Genomic DNA, 16,378 nt, shown 5'->3' with positions numbered 1-16,378 from the left:
GTCATTTCAGATTCATAAAGTTTAAGCGACGGGTGGTATGGGATGGGCTATTTCCTTCCTTTCCTTTCCTAGCAGTGCTGACGTCTGTCTGTAGGCAAAGCTTCTGCTGGCAGCGTGGGTCCTAGCATCTTTCTTTGAACTTGCTCCAAACTCCAGTGGCAGTAGTGTAGGCAGGAGGTTCCCAGACAGTCATACATTGTTTGAACTTGCTGGTGGTTTGTCCTCCCCCAGCACAAATATTGAAAGGGAATAGCTGAACAGATGAACACCAATGCAGTAAACTCCCAGGAATGCAGACAAAAGCTTATCGTGGCTCTCTAAGCTCTTGGTCCATAGAGACTTGCTCAAGACCAAGATGTATAACCTTGATTCTGTCTCCGTTTGACTTAGTCTAACCCTGAGTACAAGAATATATATATACCTGGCCAGTGATTTTGCTAAGACTTCTTCCATCATAAAAGATGCAAACACACATGAACAATCCCTGTAGCTATCTCCATATGACAGCCAAAGTATTGCATGTTTTGAAGAATATGGATCATGTATAACCAAGCTGTTTTCATAACACAGGGTTTGAAAGACCCGCTTTATTTTTAACACAGTTTCAGGGAAGGTGGGGGGTCACTATTTTTCATTTTCCCGTTATTTTCACTTCTCTCTTTCCTTCTCTTTCTATCCACCCATCACTGCCCAAGTTAAAAAAGGCAAAAAGAACAACAAAATAAACAGAAAAGAAACATAACCACTAATTGAACGTTTCAGTCCTTAAATGCCCCTCTCCCCAAAATGTTTACCACCATGTCCCAACGTGTGGGAAGGATGTACCGAGACATGAAATAACAGCACAGCAAATCTCTGCTGTGCTGGGGACACGAAGCAACTTCTTCTACCAATAGCTCTGTAAGGTAACAAGAGAACATTCGCCCTGAGACAGGCTGTCTCGAGTGACCCTCCTTATCCCTCTTCCTTTTCCCCTGAGTCCATTGCCAGGGCAGATTGTTTCCTTGTATCTCTGCAGGAAGCAGTATCACGCTTCCCCGAGGACGAGCAGTTGGCACGAATTCAAAATGTCATCCAGGAACTCCCACCATCGCATTACAGGTGAGAACGTGTCCACTGAGGTGCTGAGGGGCAGTGTGGTTACCCTCGTCATCAGGGAATATTGCCTAAAACAGCACTGGAGTTAATTTCCAGAAGCCAGTTCCCAAAAGCTGACTCACCATTTCCAAATCTGACAACAATTCATCTGGCATTTAAATGTTGGCGAACAAACCATTGTTAGAGATTGCTAGAGATCGAACAAGCTCTCCCTGCCACAGTCTATCGTCCTCCTTCCCTGGTATGACCCCTGTGGCACCCTTGGCCAGCGTCCTGGGTGTGGTGAGGAGAAGATGCTGTGCTTCTGGTACTTGAGCAAGAGCTAAGCCCTCAGCCTTTGCAGCATCCCACTCCTTCACCCATCTCTCTGCCTTTTCCTTTGCACCCATCAAGCTAAGGATTGTTGGTTCATGCCCCAGGGCACAGTTGTTCAGGTGTTCACTGTCATCCCATGCAAATGCTTGTGCTGTAAATCTTCTGTCCTATGTGGCCTGTTGTGCCATTGCAGACACTGCCTTGCTTGAGGAGGGGACAACTCTGAGGCCAGGGCTGGATCTGAGCCTCGCTGTCCCAGTGGGCAGTCATCAGTCACTTGACGTGTTTTTATTTCTTCATGTGAAATCGCTGCAGAACGTTGGAATACCTGATCAAGCACCTGACTCACCTGGCCTCCTTCAGCAACATGACCAACATGCACACCAGAAACCTGGCCTTGGTGTGGGCTCCCAATCTCCTCAGGTACAGTAGAGAGTCCTCTCATCCAAAGCACCATGCTGAGCTCCAAACTGGGTGCCAGCACCTGAGCCTGGAGACCCATCCTCTGAGGGAAATGCAAAACCAGGGAAAAGCAGAACAACTAAAAGAAACAGTAGAACAGAGCAAACAGCTTTTAAAAGGAGAAAAAATTCTTCCAGGTTGAATAATCTGAGGTTTTACTGCCAGCATCCAAGGAAGCTTGTGGTTTTGTGTGTTTCTTATATAAAAAAAAAGCTGTTATTTGCAAGTTGAGCACATCAGTTTAAAAATGAGGAGTTAGCTCATCACTGTGGAACAGAAATTACATTTCTGAGAGTGCCAGTGCTTCTGCAGTGGGGTGGTGAGGGACAGCAAGGCTTGGAAGGGAGAGCAACAGGGCAGTAATACTACAGGCCTGTGGCAGATCTGCTTCAGCAAAAGTGAGATGAGCTTGGCGGGCTTAAGATGGCAGCTAGTGTTAGATCTCAAGACCACCAGCTAGTTTGTCATGTTTGCTATGTCTGGCAGTTTGCTGTGCAGAGGCAGAGGTTTGGCTGATACGCTGCAGAGCTAAGCAGAACAAGAAAAATAGTATCTGGAAAAAAAAGTTGAAGTATTTTGTATCTTGTTGAAATTCCCTTCCCTGTCCCTCCCATACCCATGTATTGAGAGGAATGAACTATGCAGGGAGAGTCCAGGACTGCAGCTGGGCAGGAGAGGGGCTATGGCAGAGCTGGTGGAGGGAGCCCTGGGCTGGCAGAGGGTAGGAGGGAGGGACATTGGCTAGAGAGATACAGGCCTGAAAACCATTCTCTAAAGAGTTACCTCACCCTTTTAAATCACAAAACAGGCAGGGCAGCTTCTGAAAATTAATCAAATGTTGACTCTATTAAATACCACAAAGTGGACCTTTACTACTGAGATATTTTCATTCTAGCATCTGTCCTTGTCAAAAAACGTGCTGTTTCCTTTTGCAATCTTTCGTAAGTGCAAGTCCCAGGGAGGAAAACAAAGGAGCAAGCAATGCAACTGCAGTCTCCTTACAGAGTTATCCTCTTGGCAATGCCCCAAGCTATTATCTAACACACCAGTCATTAACTTTACAAAGGATCCATTGCCCAGAGATAATTTCTTCAGCAACACTTTGGCATGTCAAGATAAGGAATGTTTCTTTGCTGAGAGCAAGAGTGAGAATGTAGGAGTGCAGGGGGGCAGAGAAGTGACTACTAGGGCACACTGCAAAGGATTGAAAGAAATGGCATGGGGAAGACCTGAGCAGGGTTCTAAGGGTTCACTGAGAGACGATGGAAGCATTGCGTAGGGATCTGGAAGCAGTGTTTGAAGGCTCCTGTGGTGTCTTCCAGGTCCAACTTTGAAATAGCTAAAGGAGGAGCAAAGAGGGAGAAGGATGTGAAAGCTAAGTAGGGAAAATAACACAAGCAGGAAAGAAAATAACAGAGGTGGAGGAGAAAAAAGAGAAAATAATTTTAGAAAGAGTGAAAAGGCAATGAGAGGATGAGGGTCTGTGAGGGAAGGAGAGCAAGAGGTGCAGCAAGAGTGGGGAAACATCCCTATTTCAAGTCTTGCAGGAAGAAAGCTGGTCTTTCCTTCCCAGGGGCTGTGTGTGGCAATGCTGGCTACTAGTATACCTCTTTCCTCGGCAGATCAAAGGAGATTGAGGCAGTGGGCTGCAATGGGGATGCAGCTTTCCTGGAGGTGAGAGTGCAGCAGTTGGTGATTGAGTTCATCCTGAATCATGTGGATCAGATCTTCAGCAACAACAGAAAAGCCAGCTCTGCAGACACCATCGGTAACAACCTCACTGAACCACTCTATGTGTCACTTGCCATGTACTCCGGCTCTAACTGTGTTCCCTTCAATTAATATTTCAAGCACATCAACCCTTACCATCCTCACAGGCTCCTCCAGACACCTTGAGCCCAATCCCTCATTACTTTTGTCCTATTCAGGCCTATCTCCAACATTTCCTTTTTGAATACTAGCCTCCTTCATTGTGCTCCCAAATCGCCCTGTGGCTCATCTTTTTCATGATGTCACCTGGCTTAATGCTTTCCAAAAAAGAAAGACCACTTGATTGCTTCTCAGTCATCGTCTAAGCTTCCTCTCTAAGCCGGTCAGCCACAGTCTTATCTTCTCTCAGGCTCCCCCAGTTATAATTCCTCATACCAACAGTAGCAGACCTGCAGCCACCATATCCACCCAAGTCAGAGGCCAGGCTGCCAGGATAAAACAATGTGTTCTAAAGAACTTAAGTCTTGTACCTGAGGACATTTTATAATGAGATTTTTTTTGTGTGTGTGTGAGACACCACCAGTTTTCAGATATGCCGGTTTTGTTATGTAGTGACAAGTTTGTTGTCACAATGCTTTAAGTCTGGGAATTGAGAGGGTTTGGATGGACAGCGACCTCACATAATTTCAGAAATATGCATCTTTCTGTTTTACACACCAGGAAGACTTGTAATACCTTCAGAAGTGAGGAAGTAACCACCTTTCTACTTTCCAGCCTTGTGTTAGCTCGTCCCACCCACCTTTCCCTTAACATGTGGCATTTTCTGCTAGTGTGTCCCTGAGCACGTTTCCAGTGTGGTACCCTGCTCAACCTGCAACATCCCTGCTCTGCTGGTGCAGATGCCATTCCTACATCCTTGTTTATGCCCTGGCAGAAGGCATGGAGTGATGAACTGCTCCTGTACTGCCTTAAGCATTGTGGTGAAACACTGGCTAGTAAACTCCAAGACTTCTGCTTGTACTACAGGTTACCGGCCCAAAACTGGCCCAGGTTTGGTAAGTGCTGAACCCCACTGGCCTTCCACAACCATATGGAGTCGAGAGAGGAACATGCTGATGGTCCCAGTTGATTTCTTAGTGGGAAAGTGCCCCTTCACCCAGCCCCTCTGCACAGGCAGCAGCTTGCAACCTGCTTCAGTAGTGGGTCTAAGTACCGAGTGGGGTCCAGATCCTGCGCTTCCTTCATGCACCTTGAGGCGGCCTGTTTAGGACAGGGCTGTTATTGCAGTGGCATATGGGAAGCTGGCTTTGCCACTGCCTGTGTAAATGGAGACCTTCTGTTCCCAGGGCTATTGGTCACGCTGCTTTCCATAGCCCTGAAACGCATTAGGAAGGTAAAGTAATGCTGGTTTTTAGAACAGTCCCCCTTCCTGGAACAAGATAAGGAGAAAGATTTGGAAGAGAGAGAAAGAATTAGGCACCAGGTTTGAATCAGGGACTGAACTGCTCCAAAGTCTGGGGAGGGAGGGAAGGAGGAAGGAGAAAGGAAAATGTGTGAATCCTCATGGTTTTCAGAGACGTCTCTTTCACACTGAAGCATCTACAGCAGAGGCAGCAAGTCTGTGCAACACAGCCTTTGGTGAGCGTGGCCCCTGCTGGGAATGCACTCAGATGAATATGGTTGCTGGGGAGATGGAAGATTTATCTGACAAAAAGCCTTTCCCTGCATGTGCTGCTCCTTTCCCCCCTCCGCAGGAGATGTTCTAGTCAAATAAAGACATGAAGCTCTTGCTCTCCTCTCTCCTCACCCCAGGCTGGAATGTGTTTTCTTGCTTTTCAGAGAGCGCATCAGTTGTGAAAAGTCTGACCCTCCCCTCGGCCTCCCTGCCAATGAAACTGGTGAGCCTGGAAGAAGCGCAGGCACGGAGCCTGTCTGCCTCCCACCCTGCTCGGAAGGAGAGGAGAGAGAACAGCTTGCCTGAAATTGTCCCTGTAGCTGGGTCCCTCTTCCACACAGTTGTTGACCTCCCTGACAGCAAGTAAGTTCCAAGAGGAGTGTAAAGTGCAAACACAAAAGTGCAGGTCCCCCAGCATGATTGGGAACGAGACTTTTGTTAGCGTGATACCCCCAAACCTGCACGCATGACTCTACAGCCACCGTTGAGAGAAAACTGCCCTTCTCAAAAGAGACACAGCAGCTCCTGAGAAGCATTGCAGTTGCTGGGTTCATAGCTCCACTAGTCCTCATCCTTCCACCAGGGCAGAATCTCCCAGACCTCCTGCAGGAGGTATTAATTGTCTTTGTGTCCTTGTGTCAGCTCAGGATTTGGCTAAATATGGGCTGAACATGGAGCAGGTCTGGACACAGCTCTCCTGTGAGTTCCACCTGGTGGTGGCTGGTCCATGGTGCACCTGGTGGCATTGACCTGCTCAGCTTCATCGTTCTCCAGGTTCCTCTGCACTCATAGCCAAGCAGTAAGGCAAATTTTCGTTGCTAGCATGGAGACATATTTACATAGTGACATCTATTCCACCTATGCCTATGCCAGGAGAGGAGTCTGATTTCACCTGAGGTTGCTGTAGTTTTGGCACTGCTGCCCAGCATAAGTATTTATCTATTGGTCTATCTATCTGTTAATATATGGCAACTCTACTCCCTGGTTCTGAGAGATTATAGCCTCTGCAGCAGGAGGCTTATTATTCTACTGAGCCATAAAGCACTGGAGCAAAGATATTTATTTGCACCCGATATATTAAAGCAAAAAGGAGCAATCTAACAGAATACTGGTAAGAGGATAACCAGCTTGAGACAAAAGGGTGTATTGCCCCTCTGGAGTGCCTTTTCCTTTCTCACTTGAAGAGAAGTCCTATCCCCAAGATATTATTCCCCTTTGTAGGACTGATCTGTGCTCTGTAAGAAAAGCAGAACTGTGAGGGTAGAAAGCCCATTATGGAGAGCAAGACAGGGAGATAAGAGGGTTCTTGCTCTGGAAGAGGGGAGATTGAAGGAGGAGTCAGAATGGGTACATGAAGGAACTGAAACAGAGCTTCATGCAGTAATATGTATAGAAGAAAACCGGCTTCAAGAGTAGCAGCTTCTTTCTATTTAAAGCTGGCATTTCCAAAAAGACACAGTGAACTGGTGTCTGACTTTTCCTGACAGTTACGAGAAATTGATTTAATTCTCTCAAGTCTCCTCCTTTTTGGTTAGTACATTGTAATTGCATATGATCATATAATACCTATGAATAAATTAACGTTGGCCTGAGAAGCATTAATAGCTAGTTTCTATTAAGGTTTCTGTTTATTTTCACAAATTCATAAAAACTATAAGACATGTGGACTTAAAAGGGTAGCTTTCTGCACTGAGTGAAAGCACCAGTTTCATCAATTCTCTGGAATTTATCTTGCATTCTGTCATTAAAACCTGTTAAAACCACAATTTTTCTTTACTGCATTGCAAGATAGTTCTAGCCTCGGAAACCTCTCCTTTTTGGAGACTTAGTCAATCACAGTTGCTGTAGCATGATGCCAGAGCCAAGTCTCTGAAGAGCTGGCTTAGGTGTCTTTCCATCCATGACACGGTTAAATCAGCAATACAGACAACCACTTACAGAAAGGTGAGAGTTGATTGTGTAGTTAAGCCTTGCACGCCTTGGAATTAAAAGAGGTCTGAGAAGAAAAGAGGGACAGTGGTGAGCGGAGAGGGCTCAGAGGCTTTTATGGGATATTAAAAAGACAAAAGTCTCTAGGGTTTGGTAATCTCTTGGGCCCTTTTTCCTTCCAGGAGGAAATTATCTACTAAGTCCAAGAAATGGAAGTCGATATTTAACTTGGGCCGTTCTGGATCAGAATCAAAGTCTAAACTGAGTCGAAATGGGAGTGTCTTTGTAAGGGCACAGAAGCTCTCTGGTAAGAACACACTTTTCAGCTAAGTATTTCTCTCTGCAGCTTTCTCCTGCTACATTGATAGCACGAGGCAACCTGTATCCACATGATAACTAATACCATTAGATTTGAGATAGTTGAATAATTTTCACATGATGGCGAGAAGCACCCTTTCAGAAGGGTATGCCAGACAGCTACAGCAAACATTCCGTTTTGATATGTGAATAAACAGGCTCCCGTTGCCCAGCTGTCAAGCTTGGGGACTAGGAAATGCTATGTAGGTTTGGATTAGTCCACTCCTCCAGCCCAGCCAGCCTCTCACTCCTAATGTTCCTTACATGGTACTGGGTGAATGGCTGTCCTTCCACTAAAGGAAGTTAAAGAACCAACTGTGTTCAGTGTCTTTGTGAAAAACAAGGCTCCAGGAGTTTCTATGGCTCCTGGCTCTCAGCATGTCAAGGGAAGCTATTACTTTTGCAGAAGTTGTCTTTTCTGCTGGCTGTGATCCCAAGTTCTAGCCCCCCCGTGAGCTGCAATCTCTTAAATACTCTGCTTCCTAGAAAATCATACGACAGTGCCAATTCCCAGTGTTCAGAAACGATGACTCAAGTTCTAAAAATCATGAAGTTGACTTAAAAGCAATCACCATTTTTAAAAGAAAGCATACTCTTTCTTATCTGAGTTTGTAAAGAAATGTTCTGGCTTTATATGTCCCAGATTTTTTTTTAATATCTCCAAGCCAAGAAGTTTACTTTTTAAAAAGAAGATGAAGGTGAAATTTTTTTTAGATAATCTTGTGACTTCAGGAGCTGGTGCTTGGAAGAGCACTACCAAATTGCGAGACTTAGAATAAAATAGTTAATGTCAGCAACATCACCTACCACCACACACAAGAGAGGATGTATTTGGATCGGAAGCGTGTTTGAAGCCAAACGCTGGATCCAGCTCTTTTTGGACCCCTGCCTTCCCCCATGTTTTGCATGTACAGATGGCCCCACACAGGGTGCCCATGGCAGGCCTCAAAATAGCTCTCCATCCTATTTTGATCACGGGATCACCTGCTCACTTTGATAAGGAATACTCTGTCCCAAAATAGTGCTAACCCAAGGATGCCCAGGAATGACTGGAGCCCAGCAATCGTGGGGGGCCGAGCCTTGTTCCAAGCCTGGTACTGAGTGACAGGAGGCTGCACATTTTCAGCAGCAGGACACACAAATGCACAACCATGCTCAGAGATTTAGGCACTGAAGTAGTGCTTTTGAGAAGAAGTGCTTTAGCACTGCCATGCTGTATTTTTATGGGCTCTCTGCTTGCAGCCTAATGTGAGGAAACAGATGAACTGGCTGTTGAAACTCAGCACATGCTTTAACACAGTTTGTGTCCATGCACCCAAGCCTGCAAGTCACATAAAATGTGAGCTCCGCAGCTTCGGTTCTGTTCCTCTGAGAAAGTGGAGCCGGTGTTCAAGACATCATGCCATATGAACGTAAAATGTAGCTGGGACTCCATATAAATGCAAAAAGTATCTGGAGTTTCTCCTATGCTCGTGTGAAAGTCAGTCCCAGAAGCCTTATTTATATAAACAAGTGAAGTCTAACAAGCCTGCTCTCTTTCTGCCTTACCTACTTTGTGCAACATTGTAAACAGCAAACTTTGCTCCCAGATGTTTTCCAGAGCTCCATGGACCGTTTTTGAACTGCCAGAGACTAACTTGTCTTCCTTGTTGGCTACATTCCTCCCATCTCCCCTTTTCAGAGCAGTAACAGCCACACACTTCCAAAACCTCTCAGGAACAGACCTTTAGACTGGTGACAAATGGCAGCTTGCTTCTAGACAAGCAAGTCCAGTGACAACGACCAGGAAAATAGGTTGCTTACTGCCCTCATAAATTTCCCACAGTGCTTGCTGGAGGCAGGATATGCTCATGCCAGCAAAAGAGACTGGGAATGCAATGTAAAAATAACCTAATATTTGCTACCAGGAATGAGGGGTGAGAGGCATTTATGTCAGTGTAGTTAAAAAGTCCCCACAACCAACAGCCTGACTTGATTGGAGAGGGCAGTGGTGCATAACAGCTTTGGGGACGCCTAACTGCTTTACAGTGGAGATGGTGTGTACTGGCTGGGATAAGTATAGTTCTCTGCATGTCTGGCAGGTGCAAAGCTGTTTTAGTGCTAGCAGATCCCCAGCTGCGTGGACAAGTGCGGGCAATAAGCCGTGTGGTGTGGATGCAGAGGGGAATGCTTGGAAATGAAAAATATCTTTGAAGTCTGCCTGGCATGCCTGTCTATATGTAATGTAGCCTTTGGTCTTTATGGGCTGAAACCTGCAAAACCACAGGATCTGAAGCCTGCTTCTAAAACTCATTTTCCACAGAAAAAGCAACTATTCGGCCTGCGAAGAGCATGGATTCACTGTGTTCCTTGCCAGTGGAAGGTGAGACATCAATAGCCTATACTGTAAGGGTAAAGGATTTCACCTCTGCATTCTCAGCTTTCCCCCGTGCTTGCACAGATGCAGACATTTGTTTCTTTGCCTGTCTCACTGTGTTGTGTACCTTTGTGTGCTTATGCCATCATTGCTGACATGTGACCCCACCTCGGTGTGCATGCATTTTTAACCCTTTTCTGTGTCTTTTATGTTGGCTTATGCACCTGAGAGTTACCACAGCTGCATGTCTATTAGCAGTGAGATTGCTTCAATTTCACTCTTGATTATTCTGAGCACAAAATTCACATTTATAAGTGAAAAGTGCTTGCAATAAGACCACAAAGCCTGGAGCTGTGATCTTTGTGGACAATGCACGCTAGCTCGAGACTTGGCTGCATCTGATTGAGAGGGGCCTCTGATAAAAGTCCTGAGTGATTGCCACTGGTGGGCATCCTATCCAGCCCTGTTGCCTAGTTTGAAGGAGGCCCCAGGGCTGGACCCTGGAAGGCCTTTGGTGCCTGCTGTCCCCATCTGTCTGGGGAAATGTGGGTGTTCACCAGCGCAGAACTCATCTCTGGAGGGACTGAGGAGGGCTTCTCACAGAGGAAGATTGTTTGCTGGTGCTTTGCTTCCCACTGACTTCTTCCTATCTTCTCATCTCTAGGTGAGGATGAAAAGAGCAGATTCAAACGGACAGTGACTACTGGAGGGTTTTTTGTTCCGGTGATGAAGATACGGACAGGAGGCACAGGCAGCTCATATGACCTCAGCAAGGAGAATGAGTGGGAGAGGGAAGGATCTGTCATGGGGGCCAAAGGAAGCTCAGAGCTGAGTGGAGAGAAAGGTCCTCCTCGGACACCACAGGCAAAGTCACCCCCTGAGCAGCTGAAGGTCTTCCGAGTGGCAGAGGATGCTGAAAACGAGCAGACTTCCCCCAAAGGCGGCCGCATGTTCTACACCTCTGAAACAGCTGCCAAGTCAGGCTTCCCAAGCAGCCTCTTTCCCTTGGAGGCCTCCCCTCGTCACCAGAGGAAAGCCCTGAACATCTCAGAGCCTTTTGCCGTCTCTGTACCCCTGCGGGTATCCGCAGTCATCAGCACCAACAGCACCCCGTGCCGCGTGCCCACCAAGGAGAAACTTTCCCTCTCCAGCCTGGAGGAGTTGTCTTCCCTGGTGGCTGAGAGCACGAGTCCCTCTGCCCTGGAAGCAGGGACCCACACGAGGACAGAGCAAGTGCTGGAGCAGAAGGAGAAACAGCCAGGGCCCACCCTGCCAGCAGCATCACGCAGAGGTAAAAGTGTTTTAAGGAGGGGGATGTGGAGCCCCATGTCAGGCTACTGGAGGTGCTCTGCAGCTCGGTGTCGTGGAGGTTGCTCCAGCCTGCTTTTGTGGCAGAAAAGAGACCAAGCTGTAGCAGGATAGGTGTTTACGGTAGCGGGTTGGGTTAGTGCTTGTTGCAGTAAGGAGACTGTGGAAGTGGGTGGCCTTGCAGCAATGTCCTGTTGTGCCTGGAGGGAGCTCTTTATCTTTGTTAGTTGGCATTGGGTTGAAACAGCACCATTTTGTCTCAGGGCACGTGTTTTCAGTCACAAGTAGTTACATCATTCATTTGTGTTTCTGATCCAGGCTCTCATGCTGAGGAGCTGGTGGCAGCCAGGAAACCTGAGTCCTTAGAAGCTACAGAGCAAGCACCAGAAAATCAGGAGCTGTTATGTGGGCAAAGCAGCTGCACAAGCAGCCCCAGGAGCCCCCAGCAGTCCTCAGAGCAGAGTCCCACCTTAGAACAAACACCAGCCTCAGAGGTTCATACAGGGCCACTCCCTGCAGACAAGGCAGAGCAAGGACAGCTCAAGATGAAGGATGTCACCTCAGAGGGTAGCTGTGGCCAGCAGGAGATCAAGACCGAAGAAGGGTCACGTTTAAGAGATGTGGTAAGGAAGAAGACATGAGAAAAAAGATGGGAAACAATGCCATGGTGGTGACTGTGACATTTTTAAAGTTTCACTGTGTGTCTGTAGTCGTGAAAACTCAGTCTATGACCTAGGCTAAGCAGGGTCAAGTATTGACCATGTACTGATTTCACCTCTGTCCAATTGCCATGTGGTGATTTACCTTTTCACAACTACCTGCTATCCCCTTTTGGTCTTCTTTTCCTCTAACCATATGATTGCAGTCAGTGCAATCTGTCTGCTCCAAGACTCTCCAGATGTGAGACTGTCTGGATGTCTGAGTATTTTGACCCATGGTCTCTGAATTCCCCTTCTATTTTTGCTGTCCTAGTTGTCCTGGACAGCCTGAACAGTCCTTTTTTTCTTCCATTCCCTACACATCATCATCATTATTATTATTATTATTATTATTATTATTATTATTATTATCATCATCATCATCATCATCATCATCATCACCATCATCACCATCATCATAATTATTTTTATTTTTATTTACTTATTTTGCCTCCTCTGTATCTCTAGCAGAGTTTTTTCACCAAGATCCTTACAGCAATACTCGTCTTTGGACAGCTATTTAAAGATCTGTTGGCGTAGTTCCTTGAATAGATTATTCATTCCAGTCTGTGTGTGATTTGGGAATGCAGATCCTCTGGCAAGGCCAAGTGAGCCTGAATGGGAAGAGCTGAGAAATGGGCTGAGGCATTCCAGCAACTCATTCACCTCACTCTTTCAGTACATCTGTCCAGACCTCATTTTGGCTGCATCTCAGATCTTCTCCTCCATAAACACACTTGTTTATAGATGTACTTCCTTCCTTGAACTGGTAGCAGTACGTGTGTCTGTGTTTCTGTACCCATGAATGCGCTCATCCAGTAGCCTGACTATTCTAAGAGGACTGTTTGAGGAAAATGAAGGGGTATTTACTGATAAAAGTTGTGAGCTGCCAGGTCATGGCATTTCTTCTGTTTTTCAGACTGAGGAGGACTCTACGAATGCCCTTCTAGAACCGCTGTGGCCAGAGATACAGCAGGAACTGAAAATTATCGAACCTGAAGAGGAGCTCTTGCTCTTGCCAGCAGCTGTCCCCAGGATGGGCCTAATTTCTGAATCCTTTTCCTCAGTACAAACAGACAGTTCTTCTTCTGGCCCAGGGCAGAGTCCAACACTGTCTGAGCAGAAATCTGCAAGTAGAACACCACAGACAACAACTCAAGCACCTTTATTTGGTGCCACCAGCACGGAACGACAAGACAGCCTCCACAACTGCCAGTCTGATGTGATTGCACAGCAGAGCTGTGCTTCAGCTCTACCCAAACAGGGTACTCATTCAACTGGCACAGCTGCTCCAAAGAATCACCACCCAACGGTGGACAGCAGGAGTGAATGTCTCACTCCTCCCCTGGACTGGAAGCTTCATAGTCAATCAGAATTTAATGAGGTTACCCCAAGTGATGAATTTTCTTGTTCCAAAGGAGCATGTTCAGCATCAGGGAGAGAAAAAGATAGCACTTGCCAGCTGCAGAATGAAAAGGATGGTCTTGCCAGAGCCCAGACTCAGAGGGAGAAGCCTGAGATAACAACTGCTGATGAAAGGGACACATTCTCCTCCACGGCACTGAGTGGAGCTGGAATCCAGGAGCTGAAGGAGAGCAATGCTGTTAGCAGAACCCATGATGCTGGTGACCAGGATGATGAGGATACCTGGACAGATAATGTGCAGAGCTTAGAACTTGTGGAGCCATGGGAGGATCATCAGTGGGTTACAAGCCCACTCCATTCCCCCATCTTTAAAGACATTCAGGAGAAGATGATACAGGAATTTCAGCCACAGAGCCAGAAAGCAGAGACAAGCCTTTCTCTTAGACCACGATTCAGTCGCAGCCTCTCCCTGGACAGTAAAGACACAGTGATGAGTCTGTGGACTATCCCATTTTCTTTCATAGATGCCACTGACCAGCAGCAACTATGCACTGACATTCTGCCAGTGACTTGTGAGCTGCCCAAAACACAACCTGTTTCCGCCTCTAGTTCGGGCAAAGCTAAGCAAGATAAGAATGGCACAAGTCTTCCAGAAGAACCTTTGAAACCTGAGGAGCTGACATACCCCTTCAGCACGGAGGAAGCACCAGCTGAGAAAGAAGGAGCCTCCAGAATCTCTCTTTCAGAGCCAAAGGAAAAGAAAGCGGATGTAAGCACAGAAAACCCTTGGAGCTCAAAGCTTGAGCTGTCTTTACCATACCAAAATAGCCTGGGAAATTCTTCACAGGTGAAGAATGCAAAGGAGAAGTTATCTGTGCCTCAGGACACTGCCCTGGGAGGAAAGACTGTTACCAAAGCATTGTGCTCTGTCACTGAGTCACAGATGAGTAATAAAGGCGAAGAAACACCCCGCAAAGTGAAGACTAGGCCATCATCCCTCAATTTGGATTCACTCCTTCCAGCCTCAGACTTCTTCACATTTGAGAGCCTGTCCATGCCCTCTGCCCCTGGGAACCTACTGTGTGGGCAGAAGGAAGTAAAAAGCAGCGATTCTGTCCCATCCCTGCCAACTGCCTGCCCTGCTGCCAGTAAAGGCCTTCCCTGGGGGTCTTATTTCAATGCGCACATGGATCTAGACTTGGATTACCTGGCAGTGGCCCATGCCACCACTGGTCGTCGTAACTCTGCCCCTGTCAGTGTGTCGGCAGTCAGGACCTCCTTCATGATTAAGATGTGCCAGGCCAGAGCGGTGCCCGTGATACCACCCAAAATTCAGTACACCCAGATCCCCCAGCCTCTACAGGCTCAGAATGCTGCTCCACCAGCCGAGAAGAAGGAAGGAGAAGCCAAGCAGGCTGTCAGGCAGACTCAACGGGTGGCATGGAGCCACCTGGAGGACCCCAAGAGTCCACTAACAGAGAAGAAAGCCAAAGCAGAGAAAGAAAATAGTGACCCAGCTCAAAAGGACTCAGCCTGTCCTTGGCACAGCAATCTTGGCCCTCCACTGGAGCCATCTCAGTCCAGTCACTACCCAGCTCTGGATGCCCCTGTTCTGCGCCGAAAGCGCACCTCTGAGGGGGAGACAGCTGGAGAAAACCCACAGTCCTCAAAGATGGAGAGGCCATCAGGGTTCTCCAAGCCTTCCTATAGATCTAGGCCCGGGAGGCCCCAGAGTCTGATTCTCTTCAGTCCCCCTTTCCCCATTATGGACCACCCCTCCTCTTCAGCAGACTCCAGGGTGTTGTTATCACCCATAAGGAGCCCCACTCAGACCACCTCTTCGAGCCCCATTTGTGGCGATCTGTCTGAGACTTCGCGGACAACGCCTGAGGGGGTGACGCTGCGGAACAAAATGACCATCCCCAAGAATGGCCAGAGACTGGAGACCTCTACCAGCTGCTTTTACCAGCCCCAGAGGCGCTCTGTGATTCTGGATGGACGAAGCGGGAGGCAGATTGAATAGCAACTGCTTCTCATACTCCTTTTCTGTGGTGGATGGGATGGGAGTGTCCAAGACCAACTCTATTGCCGTTTTGCTGTTGTTATAACTATTTTGTGCAAGATGGACCCGAATCCTTCATGGTTTTCTGAGAAGCATTTTGCTATGGAGAGTCATAGTCTTTTTGTCTTGCTTTTCCTTCCCCTTCTCACTCCTGCCTAGTCCCTCACTGTCTGCTTTTTTTTGTAAACCAGTCCCAGGAAACTTGCATTTCCTCATACCTATTGTCTAATAAGCCCTGTGAAAGCCTCATTCTCCTTGTTGAAAAAAGGAAAAAAAAATCTCGGCATAATTAGAAAACAGGGCTAGGAGGAAATGCTGTTCCAAAGCACTGCAGGCCAGGGTGCAGTGGCACAACATCTGCTGAGGAGGTGAGTCCAGATGTTTGTGACCTCCTTCCATTGTTTCTTAGCCACCAGTGAAGACCCATACCTGTCCATCTCTGTTGTATGATTTAGATAGTGTAAATAAACAGTGCAGGAGGCTGGGGATAGCTGAAGAGGAAGGTGAAGCTGGCATAAGTAAGTCACACAGAGTGTGAGACATCCAAGGATGTTCCAGTGACAAACATACAACCTGAAGGTGCTGCCTCCAGCTCTGTCCTTGCATCAAAGATGTGCTCTTTCCAGCATGTGCAAGGGCTGTAATGAAAGTAGCTGGACAGGAAACACTTAGTTGTGCTTTTAGTCTTCCAAGTCCTGCTCGTGAGTTTTGTTGTGCTCAGCCACACCTTCCTTGGGCAGACAAGATCTCTGTGGCTGGGGAATGTGTGCAGCTGGCTGTCCAGTGGTACAGACCTCTCAGGCTAGTATCAACGAAAGCAAAGATATGGGTCAGGTTGGTAGTAACAAAGGCCAGTATCAACTATTTTCATCGTTGCTTAAAGCCAGATTGCACCTCTGCAGCTATCTCCAGCTGCACTCCACACTGCAAACAGCAGAGAAAAGCAAGAGGATCTTCTGATATGCATGCCCTTGGGCTATTGCCTTCTTGCACCCTGACTGAGGTATTTTTGACCCAAGGTCTTTCATTGCCACTGTGTGGCA

General features: G+C 47.2%; 1 protein-coding gene across 1 annotated transcript in view; it reads left to right on the top strand.

Annotated features, from left to right (window-relative positions):
• The window catches only part of ARHGAP31 (Rho GTPase activating protein 31), a 56,031-nt gene extending 40,735 nt beyond the window's left edge, over positions 1-15,296 (top strand). The window contains exons 4-12 of the mRNA XM_009946771.2: positions 1,019-1,101; positions 1,729-1,836; positions 3,498-3,643; positions 5,425-5,623; positions 7,372-7,496; positions 9,849-9,908; positions 10,567-11,193; positions 11,529-11,833; positions 12,828-15,296. Coding sequence (XP_009945073.2) covers positions 1,019-1,101; positions 1,729-1,836; positions 3,498-3,643; positions 5,425-5,623; positions 7,372-7,496; positions 9,849-9,908; positions 10,567-11,193; positions 11,529-11,833; positions 12,828-15,296 — 4,122 coding nt within the window. The remainder of the gene's footprint in view (positions 1-1,018; positions 1,102-1,728; positions 1,837-3,497; positions 3,644-5,424; positions 5,624-7,371; positions 7,497-9,848; positions 9,909-10,566; positions 11,194-11,528; positions 11,834-12,827) is intronic.
• The last annotated feature ends 1,082 nt before the right edge of the window (positions 15,297-16,378 follow it).

The sequence above is a fragment of the Leptosomus discolor genome, chromosome 1 (genome assembly GCF_034619465.1).
Source record: "Leptosomus discolor isolate bLepDis1 chromosome 1, bLepDis1.hap2, whole genome shotgun sequence".
Lineage (NCBI taxonomy): Eukaryota > Metazoa > Chordata > Aves > Leptosomiformes > Leptosomidae > Leptosomus > Leptosomus discolor.
Note: the sequence above shows the minus strand (reverse complement) of the source record. Positions and strands in the feature narration are given on the sequence as shown.